This window comes from Populus euphratica, unplaced genomic scaffold, assembly GCF_000495115.2.
Source record: "Populus euphratica unplaced genomic scaffold, PopEup_1.0 scaffold231.1, whole genome shotgun sequence".
Lineage (NCBI taxonomy): Eukaryota > Viridiplantae > Streptophyta > Magnoliopsida > Malpighiales > Salicaceae > Populus > Populus euphratica.
In genome coordinates, this window is record NW_011500112.1 from 307,766 (window position 1) to 332,355 (window position 24,590).

At 39.2% G+C, this 24,590-nt stretch overlaps 1 protein-coding gene, 1 long non-coding RNA gene and 1 pseudogene across 2 annotated transcripts; 1 reads left to right on the top strand and 2 right to left on the bottom strand.

Annotated features, from left to right (window-relative positions):
• Positions 1 to 2,034: 2,034 nt before the first annotated feature.
• LOC105109820 (G-type lectin S-receptor-like serine/threonine-protein kinase RLK1) lies at positions 2,035 to 15,036 on the bottom strand (annotated as a pseudogene).
• On the top strand, positions 9,940 to 10,116 carry LOC105109814 (uncharacterized). The gene is made up of 2 exons (XR_839332.1): positions 9,940 to 10,015; positions 10,057 to 10,116. It is a non-coding gene; the product is annotated as an uncharacterized LOC105109814 (long non-coding RNA).
• Positions 15,037 to 15,782: 746 nt separating the features above from the next.
• On the bottom strand, positions 15,783 to 23,826 carry LOC105109815 (G-type lectin S-receptor-like serine/threonine-protein kinase RLK1). Its single transcript, XM_011004646.1, has 2 exons — positions 21,950 to 23,826; positions 15,783 to 16,660 (listed from the first exon to the last, which is right to left on the bottom strand). The coding sequence occupies exons 1-2, from the start codon at positions 23,632 to 23,634 to the stop codon at positions 15,973 to 15,975; spliced, it is 2,373 nt and encodes a 790-aa protein (XP_011002948.1). The 5' UTR covers positions 23,635 to 23,826; the 3' UTR covers positions 15,783 to 15,972.
• Between the last annotated feature and the right edge of the window lie 764 nt (positions 23,827 to 24,590).

Genomic DNA, 24,590 nt, shown 5'->3' on the forward strand with positions numbered 1-24,590 from the left:
ATTTACATAAATTAATAGATTATTAAACAACTTGACTTTAAAGTTAATTTAAAAATTACAACTTAAGTGGAATGAAATAAAAAATTAACTTAGTTAAATATTAAATATTATTGAATCAACTAGTGTAGCACTTCTCAGTCAACTAAGAAACACGGATTTTTATTTTTATTTTTTAAAAATATAATTTTAATAAAAATAATTTACATAAATTAACTTGATGTGAAAGGATTGACATAATAATTTAGTGATTTAGAGTAATGTTGAGTTCTGGTGAGACAACTATACAAATTAATATTAACAATGGCATCTAAGTTTCAAATAAAAATTAAAAAGAAAAAAGAAAAAAGAAAATTAACCTTTGATTTTCCGAGGGATAAGGCATCATGTTTGAAAACCTCCATCCACGACATTCTCTAACAAAATACATTGTCTTAGTTTATTTTACATCTCTGGGATAAATAATGCATGCAAATGCCGTTCTATCTAATTAATGAGTATTAAGAATATATCATAAAACATTTCATGATTCAAATAAAATTTCGATCAAAGACTAATTAAGTCGATAATTAATGGCTATTTAATTGGAAAGAGAATTTCACCATTATAGTTCTATTTTATTATTAAGTCAATATAAATCATTTTTTGGAAAGTTAAATCCTAGATATATTATTTAAGAAACTATATATTATAGAGTATAAAATCTTAAACCAAATATTGAAGATTAAAAAAAAATACTTCAAATATAGATTTTTTTTTGGTGTATTCTTTTTACTGGTTATTATTATTTTTAATGGAATATTAAAAGTAGAATCTTACAAAGTTAAAATTAAACCACATATTCATTTAGGGTAATTTAGTTTGTTTTTATATTAGATATAAATATTTAATTCATAATTATCGTAGAATATTTTCAATAAATATAAACATGTTTTGTTGTAAAGAGATCAATCTGTTTGTATTTATTTTTGAATTTATTTCGTGTCTTTTCCCAAACGAGGATGATAAAATATAAAATGTATTTAAGATTTTCCTTATCAAAATATTTTTATTAAATATTTCATAATTTCAATGTACAATCCTATTATTTATACAGGCCATTGATCTTGCTTGAGTTAATTTTATGATTTAAAATTTGAAAATAAAAAATAAAAAATATAAAAACTAAATAAAGAGAGAAATTTAATCATTTCGATATAACTTCATATATCCGAATTAAACAATTTTATGAACCAAATAGAAAGATATGTGAATTTTAATTTTTATTTAAAATTAATGTTTTATGTTAATTTATTATTTAAAATTAGTTTTTAAGATTTGACTTGATTTTAATAGATGGGAGATTTTATACATACACGTGTGTGTATATATATATATATAGGCTGATGGAAAACAAACCCTTAATTGTATTAGGGACTGTGTAAAAACAGTCCATTTGTTCCATAGGCTTACTGCACCCCAGCTTCCAAGCCTAAGCTTTCCTAGATAGGGTGCAGCCTATGTCCCATCCAAAGCCCAAGCTAGGGGGGCGGTTTCAGCCCATGTAAACTTTTCTTCTCAGTATTAAAAATAACTTTTAAAAAATAAAAAATATTATTTTAAAATATTTTAAAATAAAATACATTTTAAAAAATAATTTCAACCACACTTTCAAATTATAATTTATATTCTCTCTCTATATATATATGAAAAATAAAGGAATGAATTTTAAATTTACAGTTTTATATTTTTTTTTAAAGAATAAAATTGAGAATTTAGTATTTATACGTGCAATTCTTTTTTCTCATCAAACCTTTTTTGATAGTATTTGTTAGTCTGATTGGATCATATTTTTTAAAAATTTTGAAGGTTTTTTTAGTTTAAAATTATTTTTTGTATTTTTAAATTGTTTTAATATGTTGGTATAAAAAAATTATTTTAATATATTTAAAAATAAAAAAAACATTTTGAAAAGTAATATTTCTTATAGTTAAAGCTTTAAATTTCTATTTTTTGCCGTCTCTTTAAACATATTTTTGGTACATCACAGGTCAAATCGGAAGCAGAAGCAGATAAAAACACCTCACAAATCACTTCAAATCCACGACCATTTAACACGCAAATACATGGTTACATATTACGTACAGATTATGCATAAAACATGAGGCAAATTATTTGGAGACTAGGCGGTGATGCAGAATGGAGCTATGACTGGTGGAGCTGGAATGTCATCGGACCCTTCAAGCATCAAGATCACATTCTTGATACAAGGACGTGAAGCTGGATCATGCTGAACGCACACCAGTCCAATCTTCACCATTCTTTCCAGGGACTCGAATTCTATATCTTCATCCTTCACAAGCTTATCCAACTGTCCAGCTGCAAAGCATTGATATGCCCAACTGGGAAGATTCATTTCATCTGGTGTTGAGACGTCTACTTTTACACTGCTTCTGCAACAGATGATCTCTAGAAGTACAACTCCGAAGCTGTAGATATCAGCTTTTACCGACATCAAGGCGTTATTCTGCCATTCAGGTGCCATGTGCCCTCTACTCTATGAGAGTGCCATCGAGCTTCTTATTTCGTCTGGATATAATAGCTTTGATAATCCGAAATCGGAGATTTTGGCTATCCAAGAATCATCCATGAGAATGTTTTGAGGGGTTATATTGCAATGGATGATGCAGGCTTGACACTCTTCATGTAGATAGAGTATTCCTCTAGCTATATCTAGAGCAATCCTCACTCTTTCTTTCCAAATGGGGCGCCTCTCAGACTGGAATAAAAGATCTGCAAGGGTGCCGTTTCTCAAGTACTCGTAGACGAGAACCCTCCGAGAGCCCTCCACACAAAAACCAAGCAACCGAACCAAGTTCCTGTGATAAGTTTGTCCAATAACTGTGATTTCGGCTCGAAACTTTTTTTCCCCTTCATCTAAAACTTTCTCAAGTCTCTTAACAGCAACAGTTCTGTCACCCCCAGGTATTGTCCCTCTGTAAACTGCACCAATAGAACCCCTGCCCAGCTCTTCCCTGAAACCACTTGTAGCTTTCTCAAGCTCACTATAAGAAAATGACCGCAGAGTGAACTCTCCAGCCAAGCTTATGATTCCTGACAGCTTTTCGTAAAGATAAGCTCGATCCCTGTACACGCAGAAAGTAGAGATTGCAATGACAAAACACAAGAAAGTAACAGAGCCGAATGCTATAGCAAGAAACACAAGCAAACTTTTCTTGCTTTCTATGATGATTGTCGGGCTCATTGGAGGTGCAGCAGGAGATGCTGCTTTCACTTTGAAGAAGGCTATAGATGATATGTTTATATCTTTTAAACCATATCGAATTGGTGCAGTATACTTTTCACACTTCTCATTCATATATAGAGCAACATCACAGAGACAATCTTCCAGGCAACACAAACCACAATTTTCCTTCCTCACATGCAAGACAGAATAAGGATATCGCTCGAACAATATATTCTCTACGGCTTTGACATCGTACATTTTCCCTTCTTTGGTGCCTGTGCAAAAACTTTCAGTGACATTCTTGTAGCATCCACTGAATTTCTCACTGGGGTCATTGAAAGCAAATCCAGGATAACAGGAACAGTCAAAATTAGTGCCCATGCCAGAGCAATAACTGTTGAAATCACAGAAGCCATGAACATTGCATTGATTATTCAACGCAGACCACTCAATATGCTGTTAGGAGATCCAAACATTCAAACACACACAAATTTACGTGGTTCGGCAACTTGCCTACTCCACGGAGCTACTGGTTTGTATTAATCAAGCTCAAAAGCAATACAAACAACAAAACAAGGAGGAGGAGAAAACTTCTCAACTCAACTCAACTCTCACCCTTAGCTCTCTCTCTGTGTTTCTCTCTATCTCGTGGTCTATCTCAGCTATCAATACATCTTCTATTTATAGCTGAGGAGGGAGATGATTGTTCAACAATGGTGGGCAAGTTAGGCACCTACCATTTGACTATAATTTCAACCATGGCTGCCACCTACCATGGCTGCCACCGTCCATTTGTGTCCACACACATAACAATCTCCCACTTGGACACAAATGGTGTTAGGTCTGTCTTTTAATCTTCAAGACCCACTGAAGCTTTACACAGCTTCAGTTTATCGAGAGTAACTCCTTTGGTTAACATGTCGGCTGGATTCTTGCTTCCACAGATCTTTTCAAGTAACAGTTGTTCATCGTCGAGCAATTGCCTGATGAAGTGATATTTGATCTGTATGTGCTTTGTTCTGGAGTGAAATGCTGGATTCTTGGCAAGGAAGATTGCACTCTGACTGTCACTATACAAAGTACCTTTTCCATGCATCTTGCCCAATTCTTGCAGGAAACTTTGTAGCCATACTATCTCTTTTGCAGATTCTGAAATTGCGACATATTCAGCTTCTGTCGTTGAAAGAGCAACTATCTTTTGCAAGGTAGAACACCAAGAAACAGCAGTGCCTCCTAGAGTGTATATATAACCTGTAGTACTCTTTCTGCTATCAACATCTCCTGCTAGATCAGCATCTACAAAGCCTTCAAGTTTCAAACCGCCAGCTGTGAAAATAAGACATGTCTCCGATGAGCCTTTTAAGTACCTCATGATCCATTTCACTGCCTCCCAATGCTGCTTTCCAGGATTGCTCATATATCGGCTTACAACTCCCACTGCATGGGCAATATCTGGTCTAGTACAGACCATGGCATACATCAAAGAGCCGATAGCTGAGGCGTATGGAATCTGGTCCATGTATCCACGTTCTAGCTCAGTTTTTGGTGACTGGTCTCTACTGAGTTTGAAATGATTCCCCAGAGGTGTACATACTGGCTTAGCATTATCCATACTAAACCTGCTGAGAACCTTCTTGACATACTCTGCCTGTGAAAGCTTTAGTATGCCTTTGTCTTTGTCTCTGATGATTCTCATGCCAAGTATTTGTTTAGCAGCTCCCAGATCCTTCATTTCAAACTGTTTTGACAACTGTTGCTTTAGCTTGTCAATCTCTTCCATGCTGGAACCTGCAATTAACATATCATCCACATATAGCAGTAGAATGATATAGGAGTTGCCAAAATGTTTGACATAGCAACAATGATCAGCCTGACATTTTGTGTATCCCGTACTACACATGAAGTTATCAAACTTCTTGTACCACTGTCTTGGAGCTTGCTTCAAACCATATAGGCTCTTCTTTAGTTTGCAAACTTGACTCTCCTTTCCTGGTATTGCAAACCCCTCTGGTTGTTGCATGTAAATTTCTTCCTCCAATTCTCCATGAAGAAATGCTGTTTTTACATCTAATTGTTCAAGATGTAAATTTTCTGCAGCTACTATCCCCAGAACAACTCTGATTGTTGTAAGCTTCACAACTGGAGAAAATATCTCAGAATAGTCGATCCCCTTCTTTTGCTGAAACCCTTTTACAACAAGTCTTGCTTTGAACCGTTTGCTTCCGTCATGCTCGGTCTTTACTCTGTAGACCCACTTGTTTTGCAAGGCCTTCTTTCCTTCAGGCAGTTTGGTTAACTCCCAAGTCTTGTTCTTCAGCAATGACTCCATCTCGTCTTTCATGGCTAACTCCCACTTGCTCGAGTTTCCATCTTGTAAGGATTCTTCATAAGTTAATGGTTCACCACCATCGGTCAGCAAGATATAATTCAGTAGAAGTGTGAACCGTTGTGGAGGCTTTATAGTCCTTGAAGACCTGCGAACAGCTGGTTCACTTGGCTCTGCACTATCTTGTGTAGAAGTGGTGGGTACTGAAGTGCTTGAACTATCTTATGTGGACTCTTGAGTGGTAACATCAGGAAGCCCTTCTAATTATATGAATTCAGATTTCTGTGAACTCGTATCTGAATCAGTTATCTCTAGTTCTGTACTTGATTTGTCTTTGTACAAAACTTTCTCGTTGAAGATCACGTTCCTGCTTCTGATAATCTTCCTGTTCTGATCATCCCAGAACCGAAATCCAAATTCTTCATCTCCATAGCCAATAAAGAAACATTTCTTTGATTTGGCATCCAGCTTGTTGCGAGCATCAGAGTCTACATGCACATAGGAAACACACCCAAAGACTTTTAGGTGAGCAAGCTGTACTTCTTTTCCTCTCCAGACTTCCTCGGGCAGTCTGAACTCCAAAGGTACTGATGGTCCACGGTTGATCAAGTAAACTGCAGTATGAACTGCATCAGCCCAGAATGTTTGAGGTAGCCCAGAATGCAACCTCATGCTTCTAGCTCGTTCATTGATGGTCCGGTTCATCCGTTCAGCAATACCATTCTGTTGTGGTGTGCCTGGAACTGTCTTTTCCATTCTGATACCGTTGACAACGCAATACTCCTTGAAACCTCCATCAATGTATTCTCCTCCATTATCAGATCGTAAGCATTTTAGCTTCAAGCCTGATTCAGTCTCAACCATAGCCTTCCATTTCTTGAACGTGTCAAACACATCAGATTTATTTTTCAGAAAGTAGACCCATACCTTTCTGCTAAAGTCATCAATAAAAGTGACATAGTACCGAGAACCGCCAAGGGATGCTACTGGAGCTGGTCCCCATAAATCTGTGTGCACCAGTTCTAGTTTTCTTGGTCTTAAGGTCCTGCCAACCTTTAAGAAACTGAGCTTCTTCTGTTTTCCGAGAACACAGCTTTCACAAATGTCTAGATCAACATTTTTTAATTCTGGCAGCTTTCCCTTTGACTGAAGTATCTTCATCCCCTTTTGACTCATATGGCCGAGTCTGCAATGCCATAGCTGTGCCTGATTATCTGCTTCAGTAGAGGCAATTATATCTGCTGATCTTGTGGTCATATACAGGGTGCCGGTTTTCTTTCCACGAGCCAAAACCATTGCTCCCTTTGATACCTTCCACATTCCTCTAGAGAAAAGGATTGAATGGCCACTATCATCAAGTTGTCCGACCGAGATCAACTTCTTCTTTAGTTCAGGAACATGCCTTACATTTTGCAAGTTCCATGTAGATCCATTCATTGTCTTGATTTGCACATCTCCTATACCCACAATCTCCAATGGTTGTCCATCGGCCAGATAGACTACCCCATAATTTCCAGCAGTGTAATTTTGCATCATTTCATGGTGTGGAGTACAGTGAAATGAAGCTCCAGAATCAAGAACCCAATCATCAATAGGACTATGTACAGCAAGGATCAAAGCATCTTGTACCTCGTTTGTAGTGGCATTTACAGAATCAGCTTCAGGTTTCTTTGGTTTTGTGCAACTCCTCATAAAATGGCCAGGTTTGCCACAATTCCAACATTCAACCTGCTTCCTGGGTCCAAACTTGCTTTTGCTTCTGTACCTGGATTTTGATCTGCCTCTGGATAAGCCTCTGTCTTGTCTCCTTCCTCGAGTGTTGATGTTGAAAGCTGAACCTGAACTTGAGCTTTCACCCGAGTCTTTTCTTCGTACTTCTTCAGCTAAAATCAGGTCTCGGATATCATCATACTTTAATTTGGATTTTCCAGCTGAGTTGCTTACGGCTGTTCTCATACCTTCCCAACTGCTTGGAAGTGAAGCTAGCAAAATAAGTGCTCGGATCTCATCATCAAACTCAATTTCAACGAATGACAATTGATTTGTGATGGTGTTGAAATTATTAAGATGCTGTGTAACAGAGGTGCTTTCTGTCATCTTCAGGTTGAACAGCTTCTTCATCAAGTGCACTTTGTTATTTGCTGATGGCTTCTCATACATCCCAGACAAGGCTTCCATCAATCTTGCTGTGGATTTCTCTTTTGTAACATTATGAGCAACTCTTCTTGACAATGATAGCCGGATAATGCCCAAGACTTGTCTATCAAGTATTTGCCAATCTTCTTCTGACATGTTTTCTGGCTTGCTCCCCAACAGAGGAAGATGAAGTTTCTTCCCATATAGATAATCTTCAATTTGCATTTTCCAATATCCAAAATCAGTTCCATCAAATTTTTCAATTCCTGCAGCCTTTATTTCATCAGCCATTTTTACTCTTTCTCGGATTTGAATCTCAAAAATCTGACCTTACAGATGTGTCCGGAATGGCCAAAAATGCTGGAAACGACACTGAGATCACCCAAATCGGACTTCGGATGGCTCCGATTTAAGCAATCAAAGTTTGGGATAACTGGACGCTGCAGATGAAGCCACGTGGCAGGAGGAATAGTCGATGCGCCACACCGGATCAAAACCCAGGTATGCTGACGTGTCAGGATGACGTGTCAGACACGTAGGCAATGTGGGGTCCACCGAATCTGACGTGGCAGGCCCGCAGAGTTTTTTGGATGACGTGGCAGTGCTGACGTGGTGATGACGTGGCAGGGATGACGTGACTGCTTGACTGGTCAGACGACTGACGTGGCAGGGGCGCGCGGCTGCTGACTGTGCTGGTCGGCTGACGTGGCAGGGGCGCGCGGCTGCTGACTGTGCTTGTCGGCTGACGTGTCTGCTGACGTGGCAGTGTCGATTTGCAAGAATTGGCGAGGAAGACGCGTGACGCGCGTACGGCGCGTCTGTGCGCGTGACGCGCGTACGGCGCGTAGGCGCGTGCGGGCATGCAGGACGTCGGATGTTCGCCGGGTTTTCACCAGTGGATTCCTCTCGTCGTCCTCTTCACGGTGGTATGTTCAAAAACACGTTTTGAGAACTTTGATTTTTGAGTTTGGATCAAACACCCTCTTTTTCAAGAACTTTCAAGAACAAGCTCTGATACCAGTTGTTAGGAGATCCAAACATTCAAACACACACAAATTTACGTGGTTCGGCAACTTGCCTACTCCACGGAGCTACTGGTTTGTATTAATCAAGCTCAAAAGCAATACAAACAACAAAACAAGGAGGAGGAGAAAACTTCTCAACTCAACTCAACTCTCACCCTTAGCTCTCTCTCTGTGTTTCTCTCTATCTCGTGGTCTATCTCAGCTATCAATACATCTTCTATTTATAGCTGAGGAGGGAGATGATTGTTCAACAATGGTGGGCAAGTTAGGCACCTACCATTTGACTATAATTTCAACCATGGCTGCCACCAACCATGGCTGCCACCAAACATGGCTGCCACCTACCATGGCTGCCACCGTCCATTTGTGTCCACACACATAACACAGAAGCCATGAACATTGCATTGATTATTCAACGCAGACCACTCAATATGCACACTCCGGCTAGTTTCGTTCTCTAAGCAGTGTGAGTACGACCTGAAAATCCCATCAGCATCAAGCGTCGCACGAAAGATTGTTGTTTTGTTGTTACAGGGATAAGAACTTCTTGCCAACCAGACTGGTTTTTTAGAGACCGTATCCATGGACAGAAATCCCTGGTGATTAAGATAGAGACTCAACCCCTTGTTGTCTCCAGTAGTATTACTGGCCCAGTAAGCATCAACAGATTCACCAGCGCTGTTTGTAGGGTAGGCGACAAGGTTTCCATCTTCCTGCATCGCGAGGGAAAACCTTCCACTGGAGTGATTTGAGCTCGACACGCTTGAAACCAATTTAGACACACTTGAAACCAATTTATCAGAAGAAGTAAGATTCTGACCTCCTAATATGGTGTCAGTTGGGTAATCAAAGCTTTGCCAAATAACAGAAGAACCATTGTAAAGCACGAAATTACCAGAATCGAGCATTGAAGCTGAAGCTGCGACTTCTGAAACATTAGCAATAAGATTTTCATTGCCCTGCTCAGTTCGAAGAAGTAGCTTACCCTCTTCTGATAAGTGAATGGTGCCAATATATTCTCTTTTATTTCATTTTTTTAATAGCTATTAGTCTTTCTTTTGTAGCTGTCAGTATATTCTCCTTTTCTTATTCTATTTCTTTCATAGCTGTCACTATATTCTTCTTTCTTTGTTTAATTTCTGTCATAGCTGTATATCCCTGGATTCTCTCTAAAGATCTCAATTATTGTCTAGGCCTAGTATTAAAGAATCTGATTATGTTTATTAGATGCTAGAATTAAGGGTTTTGATACTTCTTGATGTATATATATATTGTAACTCTCTTAGTGAAAGGGGGACAGAAAACATTTCAGAATTTCTCCTCTTAGTGAAAAAGGGACAGAAAACATTTCAGAATTTCTCTTGTATTATCTTGTCATGGTATCAGAGCCAAAATTCTGAAATCAATTCATCTTGTGTCTAGTTCCTTATCTGGTTCTTTTATTCTGTTTTTCTTGGACTTGATCTTTTTGTTTTGTTTCTAGTTAAATCTTGTCTATGGAACGATCTGAACATTTTATTGTTCGATTTACTGGAAAGAACTATTCTGCCTGGGCTTTCCAGTTTCAGATTTTTGTCAAGGGAAAGGAATTATGGGGTCATATTGCTGGGACAGTTCCTGCACCTGACAGTGAGCAGGAAAAGGAGAAATATGTGAAATGGGAGGTGAAGGATGCTCAGATTATGTCTTGGATCCTTGGAAGTATGGAACACTCCATGCTTCTCAATCTCAAGCCTTACAAATCATCTAGAGAAATGTGGGATTACCTAAAGAAAGTTTACAACCAAAGCAATACAGCACGAAGGTTTCAATTGGAACTTGAGTTGGGTCAACTCAATCAAGGTAGTATGTCAATACAAGAATTTTATTCTTCCTTTGTAAATCTTTGGGCTGAGTACACAGACATTGTGTATGCAAGTGTACCTCTTGAAGGACTTATTGTTATTCAAAGTGTACATGAGACTAGCAAGCGTGATCAATTTTTAATGAAGTTAAGAGGGGAATTTGAAGCAATCAGGTCCAACCTGATGAATAGAGAACCAGTTCCTTTCTTGGATATTTGTGTAGGAGAGCTTCTCAGGGAAGAACAACGGATCATTACACAAGCTGTCTTGGAGCAGAAAGCTCAAAATTCTACTCCAATCCCTGTTGCATACACTGCTCAAGGGAGGTTTAAAGGAGGTAGAAATATGTCAAATGTTCAGTGTTATAGCTGCAAAGGATTTGGGCACATTGCCACTACTTGTACCAAAAAATTCTGCAACTATTGTAAGAAAACAGGGCATATCATCAAAGATTGCTCCATCCGGCCTCCAAAGAAATCTGAAACCGCCTATAATGTCTCGGTTGGTTCCTCCAATACTCCTAGTCCTGGTCAGTCCTCTATTACCCCTGAAATGGTCCAACAAATGATAGTTTCTGCCCTTTCTGCTTTAGGCCTTTCAGGTAACCGAAATTCCATTCCTAAGCCTTGGTATTTTGATTCTGCTGCTTCTAATCACATGACCAACACTGTCTTACCTTTAAATAATGTTAAAAAATATAAAGGTAATCTTCATATTCGTACTGCCGATGGTAATCCTTTGTCTATCACAGCTGTTGGTGATATTTCAGCCCTTCTAAATACTGTCTTTGTGTCTCCTAAGCTGTCCACTAATCTCATATCTGTTGGCCAATTAGTTGACAACAATTGTGATGTTCATTTTTCCAAATCTGGTTGTTTTGTGCAGGATCAAGTGTTCGGGAAGATGATCGTGAAGGGACCTAAAGTGGGACGTCTATTTCCCTTGCTTCTATCTCCCTCTCCTATGTTAAATTATGTTGCATGTAATGCTGTTCACTGTGATAATCAGGTGTGGCATAGACGTTTAGGACATCCTAATTCTCATGTACTTCGAGTCTTGTTTAAATCTGGTTTATTAGGAAATAAAAATTCAACTTCTTCTCATAATGATATTGTTGATTGTGCATCTTGCAAACTTGGTAAAAGCAAAACACTTCCTTTTCCATTGCATAAAACTCACACCACCAAACCTTTTGAAATCGTGCATACTGATGTATGGGGTATTGCACCTGTCATTTCTCATGAACATTATAGATATTTTGTTACATTTATAGACGATTTCACTCGTTTTACTTGGGTATATTTTCTTCGATCTAAAAGTGAGGTTTTCTCTGTGTTTAAAGCCCTTCTTGCCTTAGTTGAGACACAATTTTCTGCCAAAATTAAAATTCTGCAATCTGATTCAGGTGGTGAATATATGTCAAATGCATTTCAATTTTTTCTTCAAAGTCATGGGATCATATCACAACGTTCTTGTCCTTTCACCCCACAACAAAACGGTGTGGCTGAAAGAAAGAATCGTCATCTTCTTGATGTTGTTCGAACTCTTCTCCTTGAGTCATATGTTCCTTCTCATTTTTGGTGTGAAGCTTTATGTACTGCTGTTTATTTAATTAATCGATTACCATCTCCTCACTTGAACAATGATTCTCCTTATGTTCGTTTGTTTGGACATGCACCAAATTATTCCAATCTTCATATTTTTGGATGTGTTTGTTTTGTTCACCTTCCTGGACATGAGAGAAATAAACTTACTGCCCAATCCGTCAAGTGTGCTTTTTTAGGCTATGCTGTCACCCAAAAAGGATTTCTTTGTTATGATCCACATGCACGTCGAACTCGTGTCTCTAGGAATGTTATATTTTTTGAAAATCAGCCTTTCTTTTGCACCCAACAGCCTTCTGTATTTCCATCTTTATCTGTTTTATCATCTTTTTCTAAGTCATCAACACTAATACAAAGGTTTAAACCTGGTTATGTTTATCATAGACGCACTCCTGCTGCTGCTCCTTCTCCAAGTATCACCGAGGTTCCTTCACATCTTCCTGCAACATCTGATCCTATTCTGCCCATTTCCTATGATCCCCCTCCTCTTCGTAGAAGCTCTAGACCTCACAAACCTCCTGAAAGGTATGGTTTTTCCACTCCTGTGGCTATGTCTACTACTCTCTCTTCTATTTCCATTCCCACTTGTTATAAACAGGCTAGCAAACATGAGTGCTGGAAACAAGCCATGGAGGCAGAACTTCACGCACTTAAGGCCAATCATACTTGGGACATTATTTCTTGTCCTTCACATGTTAAGCCTATTGGGAGCATGTGGGTTTATACTGTGAAACTCAAGTCTGATGGATCTTTGGATAGATACAAAGCTCGATTGGTTGCTCTTGGCAATAAACAACAATATGGCTTCGACTATGAAGAAACCTTCGCACCCGTTGCTAAGATGACTACGGTGAGAACACTTCTTGCTATTGCAGCCTCTAAAGCCTGGCCTTTATATCAGATGGATGTAACCAATGCCTTCTTGCATGGGGATCTTAAGGAAGAGATTTATATGACACTTCCACCTGGTATGTCCATAAAGGCTTCTAATGCAGTTTGCAAACTAAGACGCTCTTTGTATGGGTTGAAACAAGCACCTAGAGCCTGGTTTGAGAAGTTTCGCAACACTCTTCTCACCTTCTCCTTCACACAAAGTCAATATGATTCATCCCTTTTCTTTTACAAGACCACCACTGGTATGGTATTTCTCTTAGTTTATGTTGATGATATTATCCTCACTGGTAATGACATTGGGTTGATCACCAAGCTTCAACATATGTTACATAGTACATTTCAAATGAAAGATCTTATACATCTCACATATTTTTTGGGGCTGGAAGTTCACTCTAGAGATCATGGTTTGTTCTTAAATCAACATAAATATATTCAGGATCTCATTGAGCTTGCTGATTTAAAGAATGCTACTGCTGTTGATACACCAATGGAGGTGAATGTGAAATACCGAAAAGATGAAGGCGAGCTTTTGCCTAATCCTTTTTTATATCGGCAACTTGTTGGTAGTCTTATCTACCTAACAATTACAAGGCCTGATATCTCCTATGCTGTCCATATAGTTAGCAAATTTATGCAGGCACCTCGACATCTTCATCTTACTGCAGTTCGTCGTCTTATTCGATACTTAATTGGGTCCCCTACTCGTGGGTTGTTTTTTCCCAAACATTTTACTCTTACCTTGACTTCCTATAGTGATGCGGATTGGGCTGGCTGCCCAGATACTAGAAAATCTATTACAGGCTGGTGCATTTTTCTTGGAGATGCCTTGATCTCTTGGAAGTGTAAGAAGCAGGATTGTGTCTCTAAATCTTCTACAGAGGCTGAGTATCGAGCCATGTCAGCAGCTTGTTCTGAAATTGTGTGGTTACGTGGTCTTATTTCTGAACTTGGGTTCCCCCCTACTGCTCCTACTCCACTTCATGGTGATAATACTAGTGCTATTCAAATAGCTGCAAATCCGGTCTACCATGAACGCACCAAGCACATAGAGGTGGACTGTCATTATATTAGGGAGGCCTTTACTCGCGGTGTTATCACTCTTCCTCATCTCAATACTGCTCTTCAAATAGCTGATGCCTTTACAAAAGTCTTGACACGCCAACGACATAAGTTTCTCAGTCGCAAATTGATGTTGTTCGACCTACCCGCATCAATTTGAGGGGGGATGTCAATATATTCTCTTTTATTTCATTTTTTTAATAGCTATTAGTCTTTCTTTTGTAGCTGTCAGTATATTCTCCTTTTCTTATTCTATTTCTTTCATAGCTGTCACTATATTCTTCTTTCTTTGTTTAATTTCTGTCATAGCTGTATATCCCTGGATTCTCTCTAAAGATCTCAATTATTGTCTAGGCCTAGTATTAAAGAATCTGATTATGTTTATTAGATGCTAGAATTAAGGGTTTTGATACTTCTTGATGTATATATATATTGTAACTCTCTTAGTGAAAGGGGGACAGAAAACATTTCAGAATTTCTCTCTCTTAGTGAAAAAGGGACAGAAAACATTTCAGAATTTCTCTTGTATTATCTTGTCAAATGGTAGCATTGAAGGAGACTGGTTCATCATCTCGATTTGCAGTCCAGACGACCGTGTTATTAGGTTTACCCATCATCCATATTCCTACAGCAAATCCATTTCCCTGTGAATAGAAGCCAAACGCAAAATGGCCTGAAGGGGAGAGCCATGGATGTATGTTAGAGATGGGAGATAACTGAGAACCTAAGTGTATTTCACCAAATTTGTTCAGTTTAGTTCTTGCTTCCACATAGAGTATCGATAACATTAGAAGCAGAAGCCCTGATACCACAGCCATGCGGACAGGAGTGTGGTGCAAAGAGCCAAACAGATACAGAGAAGCAAGCTATTGCTGAGACTATACTGACTACTTGTTAATGTGAAGAAAATTCTAGCAAACTTAAAAACTATAACCGTGTGAAATGAATGATTTGTTCGCTATCGGTAGTAGCTTGTTAACGCGTCCTAGACCCGTCTTTCCAGTCTAAATCAATGCTTAATCTTTCCAGACGTCTGCAACTTTTCTTAGAGTGGCCTAGTGTGGTGTTCCACAAAAGTCTACCAAACGTGTAAGACCAGTTGGCTGAGAGAAGTCATTATCTTCCTTTACTGATACCCAGAGGCAACCCTCCAAGTCAAGATAATAAAGCTTGAATTGCAGTTTCATCATAGTAAATATTATCCCAATAAATTTCTCAAGAAATTACATCAGTTGTACGGGTATTTATATAGTAAAATTCTCATATGCCATGAATATTTTGTATAGGACTGAGATTTATAGTTTACGTTAATTTTATTTCTTAACATTATTAATAGGTCATTTAGCATTTGGAAATATTAGTTAGTCCCATATATGTAATGTTTTTATAAAATTTCAGCACTACATCGCTTTCTTTTACTTTTCGTAATGCTCAATTTCCTTTATAGTTTTTTTATTTTTCTTTATTGCTTTACTTTTTTTTTACTTATAGTTTATAGATTCCTTAGCATTACAAGTAACATATTGATCATCCAAGTTAAGAAATTCATTTGATTTGTGAGGCTATTAGAGATTAAATTTCCAAGTTTAGTTTCTCCTCGCAGGGAAAAAGAAAGAAATAACAAGTAAGATATTGATCATCCATCAATCCATCAACAACAACATGCTGTAATGTTTCATAGGAGTGGCCATTAATAATTATTCACGCCAGTTGACATATTGAATTTGGAGAAGACAGAAACATGTTCTTTACACCACTGGTCCCATAACTTCTCCTCCCATGAAAAACAACGAATGATTTTTTTGTTAGAACTACTACAACTGTAGGATACAGAATTTTATTAGTTTTCCTGCCTACAAACTTATGCTGAAGCTGAAGTTGGATGTGGAGGAACAGATACATCGGCAATTCCTTCTAACATCAGCAAAACAGACTTCATAGAAGGACGGATACCTGGTTCATCTTGAATGCACCACATGCCCACCATAACCATTTTCTCCAAATTCTGCAAGTCTACATCTTCGCCAAGATCAAGTTTGTCCAATTCTCTTGCAACCATAAGCTGGTATGCCCAATTAGAAAGTTGAACTTCCTCTGGTCTTGATACATTAGTTTCTATATTTCTCCTGCAGAAAACAATTTCCAAGAGCATAACTCCGTAACTGTAAACATCTGCCTTCACTGATATTGGAGTGTTCTTGTGCCATTCGGGAGCCAAGTAACCTCGTGTCCCTCTGACTATTGTGAAGGTTCTTGTTTGATCAGGCACTAGCAATTTTGCTAGCCCAAAATCAGAGATCTTTGCATTCCAAAAATCATCCATTAGAATGTTTTGAGGCTTTATATCGCAATGGATGATTGGCGCCTCACACTCTTCATGTAGATATAGGATCCCTCTAGCAATATCCAAAGCAATTTTCACCCTGTGACTCCAATTTGGAATTCTTTCAGTTCGGAAGAGAAGATCTGCAAGGGAACCGTTGCTCATGTATTCATAAACTAGGAGCCTTTGGGAGTCCTCAGTACAGTAACCAAGTAGCCGAACCAAGTTTTTGTTATGTGTGTGGACACAAATGGCCGGTGGCAGCCATGGTTGAAGTCATAGTCAAATGGTAGGTGCCTAACTTGCCCACCATTGTTGAACAATCATCTCCCTCCTCAGCTATAAATAGAAGGTGTATTGATAGCTGAGATAGACTACGAGATAGAGAGAAACACAGAGAGCGTGCTAAGGGTGAGAGTTGAGTTGAGTTGAGAAGTTTTTCTCCTCCTCCTTGTTTTGTTGTTTGTATTGCTTTTGAGCTTGATTAATACAAACCAGTAGCTCCGTGGAGGAGGCAAGTTGCCGAACCACGTAAATTTGTGTGTGTTTGAATGTTTGGATCTCCTAACAACTGGTATCAGAGCTTGTTCTTGAAAGTTCTTGAAAAAGAGGGTGTTTGATCCAAACTCAAAAATCAAAGTTCTCAAAACGTGTTTTTGAACATACCACCATGAAGAGGACGACGAGAGGAATCCACTAGTGAAAACCCGGTGAAAATCAGACGTCCTGCATGCCCGCACGCGCCACCACCAGTACTGTCCACGCGCACAGACGCGCCGTACGCGCTTCACGCGTCTTCCTCGCCGTTTCCTGCAAATTGACATTGCCACGTCAGCAGCCATGTCAGCAGTCCGACACAGTCAGCAGCCGCGCATCCTGCCACATCAGCAGTCTGACCGGTCAACCCCCCATGCCAACCGAAAATCTCCGCGGATCTGCCACGTCAGATTAGGTGGACCCCACATTGCCTACGTGTCTGACACGTCAGCTTGCCACGTCAGCATAACTGGGTTTTGATCCGGTGTGGCGCAGACTATTCCTCCTGCCACGTGGCTTCATCTGCAGCGTCCAGTTATCTCAATTTTTTATTGTTTAAATCGGAGCCATCCGAAGTCCGATTTGGGTGATCTCAGTGTCGTTTCCAGCATTTTTGGCCATTCCGGACACATCTGTAAGGTCAGATTTTTGAGATTCAAATCCGAGAAAGAGTAAAAATGGCTGATGAAATAAAGGCTATAGGAATTGAAAAATTTGATGGAACTGATTTTGGATATTGGAAAATGCAAATTGAAGATTATCTATATGGGAAGAAACTTCATCTTCCTCTGTTGGGGAGCAAGCCAGAAAACATGTCAGAAGAAGATTGGCAAATACTTGATAGACAAGTCTTGGGCATTATCCGGCTATCATTGTCAAGAAGAGTTGCTCATAATGTTACAAAAGAGAAATCCACAGCAAGATTGATGGAAGCCTTGTCTGGGATGTATGAGAAGCCATCAGCAAATAACAAAGTGCACTTGATGAAGAAGCTGTTCAACCTGAAGATGACAGAAAGCACCTCTGTTACACAGCATCTTAATAATTTCAACACCATCACAAATCAATTGTCATCCGTTGAAATTGAGTTTGATGATGAGATCTGAGCACTTATTTTGCTAGCTTCACTTCCAAGCAGTTGGGAAGGTATGAGAACAGCCGTAAGCAACTCAGCTGGAAAATCCAAATTAAAGTATGATGATATCCGAGACCTGATTTTAGCTGAAGAAGTACGAAGAAAAGACTCGGGTGAAAGCTCAAGTTCAGGTTCAGCTTTCAACATCAACACTCGAGGAAGGAGACAAGACAGAGGCTTATCCAGAGGCAGATCAAAATCCAGGTACAGAAGCAAAAGCAAGTTTGGACCTAGGAAGCAGGTTGAATGTTGGAATTGTGGCAAACCTGGTCATTTCATGAGGAGTTGCACAAAACCAAAGAAACCTGAAGCTGATTCTGTAAATGCCACTACAAACGAGGTACAAGATGCTTTGATCCTTGATGTACATAGTCCTATTGATGATTGGGTTCTTGATTCTGGAGCTTCATTTCACTGTACTCCACACCATGAAATGATGCAAAATTACACTGCTGGAAATTATAGGGTAGTCTATCTGGCCGATGGACAACCATTGGATATTGTGGGTATAGGAGATGTGCAAATTAAGACAATGAATGGATCTACATGGAACTTGCAAAATGTAAGGCATGTTCCTAAACTAAAGAAGAAGTTGATCTCGGTCGGACAACTTGATGATAGTGGCCATTCAATCCTTTTCTCTGAAGGAATGTGGAAGGTATCAAAGGGAGCAATGGTTTTGGCTCGTGGAAAGAAAACTAGCACTCTGTATATGACCACAAGATCAGCAGATATAATTGCCTCTACTGAAGCAGATAATTAGGCGCAGCTATGGCATTGTAGACTCGGCCATATGAGTCAAAAGGGGATGAAGATACTTCAGTCAAAGGGAAAGCTGCCAGAATTAAAAAATGTTGATCTAGACATTTGTGAAAGCTGTGTTCTCGGAAAACAGAAGAAGCTCAGTTTCTTAAAGGTTGGCAGGACCTTAAGACCAAGAAAACTAGAACTGGTGCACACAAATTTATGGGGACCAGCTCCAGTAGCATCTCTTGGCGGTTCTCGGTATTATGTCACTTTTATTGATGACTTTAGCAGAAAGGTATGGGTCTACTTTCTGAAAAATAAATCTGATGTGTTTGACACATTCAAGAAATGGAAGGCTATGGTTGAGACTGAATCAGGTTTGAAGCTGAAATGCTTACGATCTGATAATGGAGGAGAATACATTGATGGAGGTTTCAAGGAGTATTGCGCTGTCAACGGTATCAGAATGGAAAAGACAGTTCCAGGCACACCAAAACAGAATGGTATTGCTGAACGGATGAACCGAACCATCAATGAACGAGCTAGAAGCATGAGGTTGCATTCTGGGCTACCTCAAACATTCTGGGCTGATGCAGTTCATACTGCAGTTTACTTGATCAACCATGGACCATCAGTACCTTTGGAGTTCAGACTGCCCAAGGAAGTCTGGAGAGGAAAAGAAGTACAGCTTGCTCACCTAAAAGTCTTTGGGTGTGTTTCCTATGTGCATGTAGACTCTGATGCTCGCAACAAGCTGGATGCCAAATCAAAGAAATGTTTCTTTATTGGCTATGGAGATGAAGAATTTGGATTTCGGTTCTGGGATGATCAAAACAGGAAGATTATCAGAAGCAGGAACGTGATCATCAACAAGAAAGTTTTGTACAAAGACAAATCAAGTACAAAACTAGAGATAACTGATTCAGATACGAGTCCACAGAAATCTGAATTCATACAATTAGAAGGGCTTCCTGATGTTACCACTCAAGAGTCCATACAAGACAGTTCAAGCACTTCAGTACCCACCACTTCTATACAAGATAGTGTAGAGCCAAGTGAACCAGCTGTTCGCAGGTCTTCAAGGACTATAAAGCCTGCACAACGGTTCACACTTCTACTGAATTATATCTTGCTGACCGATGGTGGTGAACCATTAAATTATGAAGAATCCTTACAAGATGGAAACTCGAGCAAGTGGGAGTTAGCCATGAAGGACGAGATGGAGTCATTGCTGAAGAACAAGACTTGGGAGTTAACCAAACTGCCTGAAGGAAAGAAGGCCTTGCAAAACAAGTGGGTTTACAGAGTAAAGACCGAGCATGACGGAAGCAAACGGTTCAAAGCAAGACTTGTTGTAAAAGGGTTTCAGCAAAAGAAAGGGATCGACTATTCTGAGATATTTTCTCCAGTTGTGAAGCTTACAACGATCAGAGTTGTTCTGGGGATAATAGCTGCAGAAAATTTACATCTTGAACAATTAGATGTAAAAACAACATTTCTTCATGGAGAATTGGAGGAAGACATTTACATGCAACAACCAGAGCCTATATGGCTTGAAGCAAGCTCCAAGACAGTGGTACAAGAAGTTTGATAACTTCATGTGTAGTACGGGATACATAAAATGTCAGGCTGATCATTGTTGTTATGTCAAACATTTTGACAACTCCTATATCATTCTACTGCTATATATGGATGATATGTTAATTGCAGGTTCCAGCATGGAAGAGATTGACAAGCTAAAGCAACAGTTGTCAAAACAGTTTGAAATGAAGGATCTGGGAGCTGCTAAACAAATACTTGGCATGAGAATCATCAGAGACAAAGACAAAGGCATACTAAAGCTTTCACAGGCAGAGTATGTCAAGAAGGTTCTCAGCAGGTTTAGTATGGATAATGCTAAGCCAGTATGTACACCTCTGGGGAATCATTTCAAACTCAGTAGAGACCAGTCACCAAAAACTGAGCTAGAACGTGGATACATGGACCAGATTCCATACGCCTCAGCTATCGGCTCCTTGATGTATGCCATGGTCTGTACTAGACCAGATATTGCCCATGCAGTGGGAGTTGTAAGCCGATATATGAGCAATCCTAGAAAGCAGCATTGGGAGGCAGTGAAATGGATCATGAGGTACTTAAAAGGCTCATCGGAGACATGTCTTATTTTCACAGTTGGCGGTTTGAAACTTGAAGGCTTTGTAGATGCTGATCTAGCAGGAGATGTTGATAGCAGAAAGAGTACTACAGGTTATATATACACTCTAGGAGGCACTGCTGTTTCTTGGAGTTCTACCTTGCAAAAGATAGTTGCTCTTTCAACGACAGAAGCTGAATATGTTGCAGTTTCAGAGTCCGCAAAAGAGATAGTATGGCTACAGAGTTTCCTGCAAGAATTGGGCAAGATACATGGAAAAGGTACTTTGTATAGTGACAGTCAGAGTGCAATCTTCCTTGCCAAGAATCCAGCATTTCACTCCAGAACAAAGCACATACAGATCAAATATCACTTCATCCGACAATTGCTCGACGATGAACAACTGTTACTTGAAAAGATCTGTGGAAGCAAGAATCCAGCCGACATGTTAACCAAAGGAGTTACTCTCGATAAACTGAAGCTGTGTAAAGCTTTAGTGGGTCTTGAAGATTAAAAAACAGACCTAACACCATTTGTGTCCAAGTGGGAGATTGTTATGTGTGTGGACACAAATGGCCGGTGGCAGCCATGGTTGAAGTCATAGTCAATTGGTGGCAGCCATGGTTGGTGGCAGCCATGGTTGAAGTCATAGTCAAATGGTAGGTGCCTAACTTGCCCACCATTGTTGAACAATCATCTCCCTCCTCAGCTATAAATAGAAGATGTATTGATAGCTGAGATAGACCACGAGATAGAGAGAAACACAGAGAGAGAGCTAAGGGTGAGAGTTGAGTTGAGTTGAGAAGTTTTCTCCTCCTCCTTGTTTTGTTGTTTGTATTGTCTTATTTTGTTGTTTGTATTGCTTTTGAGCTTGATTAATACAAACCAGTAGCTCCGTGGAGTAGGCAAGTTGCCGAACCATATAAATTTGTGTGTGTTTGAATGTTTGGATCTCCTAACAGTTTTTATGATGAGTTTTTCCAATTGAACGCATCTCTGTGAGGAACTCCCTTTCACCTTCACTGACCAACTTCTCTAGCCTCTTCACTGCAATAACATTTTTACCTTTGTATAATGTCCCTTTATAAACTGCTCCAAAAGATCCTTTTCCCAACTCTTCCCTGAAACCCTTGGTTGCATTTTTAAGCTCACGGTATGAAAATGCTCTCAGAGTTAGCTCATGGGCCAAGCCAAGATTTCCGCTTCCCAACCGCATTCTGGCCCTCACAACTCTTGACTTAGAGATGAAAAAAACAGAAACTGCAATGGCAATTGAAGAGCATGCAATGAATGCTACGCTCATAACAAAAAAGAGCGTCAGTGTCTTCTTGCTTGTCTTAACGACCACTGGAGGCTTCATTGCAGTGGCAATGGATCGGACACTCTTCAAACCCACCTTGAAGAAAACCTTTGATGAGTCCCTTTCCAATCTCCTAGCATATTTCACTGGGAACTTCACTTTCTTGCAGTCCCCAAATTTGTACAGCGCACCAGCACAGTTACAGTCCTGCAAACAGGACTTTCTGCAATCTTCTTCTGACATGGAGTTTCTAAAATAAGGAAAGTCATCCCAAGTCATTTTCTCCATATCAGTAATGTTATACGAGGATGTTTCCTCTGCAACTTTGCATAACTCTTCAGTGTAGTTCCTCTCACACCCCTTATATCTCTGGTCGCGATCGACAGGAACAGTGCCAGGAAGACAGCGGCAGTCAGGTTGATCATCGTTCATGGTGCAGTAGCTGTTGAGACCGCAGAAAGACTTCACTTCGCATTGAGTTCCTGGTGCAGAATCCTTAAGAGATGTAGTGTAGGCACCATTGCTGTCGAAGTTATGAGAATACAATTGAAAAATTCCATTGTTCTCCAATGTTGCACGGTAGATAATTGATCTGCTTTCCGATTCTGAATCAGAGTAAAACACAGCGCTGACTTCGCCCGAGGTTTTGTTAAGGATTAGCAGTTCTCCTGTATAATTTAAATATAGATGGGCACCAGAGGACCCAAAAGTGTTTGTGCTCCAATAAGCATCTACTGAAGTATCTGGAGTGTCTACGGGATACCAAACAAGATTCCCATCATTTTGCATTTTAAGACGAAACCTTCCTGTTGAAAAATCGGTTGTAGATGCACTGGAAAGCAGTTCACCCCCTGCATACAGATGCTGGCCTCCTAATATTGTATCTGTAGGAAAGTTGAAACTCTCCCAAATGACATCAGAATGTTCATTGTAGAGCACTAGATTTCCAGAATCAAGCATGCGAGCGTTTGAAGCTGACTTCTCTATCTTAGCAATGAGTTTCTCTTCACCGGCCTCATTGTTGGCAGAATAAGTTCTTAAAAGAAGCTTACCGTTTACGGTCAACTCCAACGTAGCATTTGATGGCACAGGAGGGTCATCTCGGTATGCTATCCAGGTGATTATATCAGCTGGCTTACCCACCAACCAAATTCCCACTATAAAGCCACTGCCCTGTGGGTAGAACCCAAAGGCAAATGTGCCAGAAGGGGAGCGCCATGAAGTTGGTTGGACGTTGGTGGAGATTGATGAACCTAAACTTATCAAGTTTGAGTGGTTCTGCTGGGAACTTACAGGTTTGTAAATACAAATTACTAACAAAAAGAAAGCTGCATAAGCAAAAGCCATTAGATAAAAGTATGGAAGATAGATGATCTTGTTGTCCTTGTAACTTCTCACAAGTCTCGAATGACTATAAAGTAAAACAAAGGGAAATGCTAAAGCTAGGGCTCCACCATTGCTTCTTCTTAGGGGCACCGACTCTGAATCTAAGATGATCGCTGAAACTTGGCCCCATCACTGGAAGACTTGATTTTTCTATAAATAGAGTTATTTAATTTGTAATTTAAAAAATATTTTGAAAGCAAAATATTCAATAATAAAATTTTGAATAGAAGCTTTTATACGTTGATCTTATTTGATAAAATTTATATTATTTATGCTTGTTGTAATTTTCTTGTACTGTTTCCATCCATTTCACTATTGAATCAGTCATGTTTACGGCAATAAATGTTTTTTCTCCACCAATTTTTTTTGTAAATGGGTTTCTAGATATATTGTTCAGACTCTGGTATAGGTGCCGATGCATGCCTGCTTGACACAAAATCTCCAAGCACAAGAAGATGGAGATCCAACCACGAAGTCTCCAAAAATTGGATACAAGTATAGATGATCCTAGCACCACAGGTTCATGAGATTTACCAAACAATTATCATTGACTTAAAACCTAATTTAGAAATTGTACTTATCATACAAGATACAACCATCATTCACATCTCTTTCATGCAAGTGGCACTAAGAAATTGTCTGCAAATGAAAGCATTGGATAAGCATCTCTTTTGTGTTTGAAAGCGATTGAGTGCATTTGGTTTGAAAAAAAAATCAAATTAATGAATTTTTAGAGCTTTTGATGGTTTTTATATATTGAAATAAAAAATTATTTTAATATATTTTCAAGCAAAAAATATTTTTAAAAATACATTACATCACAATATCAGTTCTATATTAAATATGTATTTGGGAGTGTGGTAATTATTATTTTTCAAATGTTTTTTATTTAGAAATATATTAAAATAATATTTTTT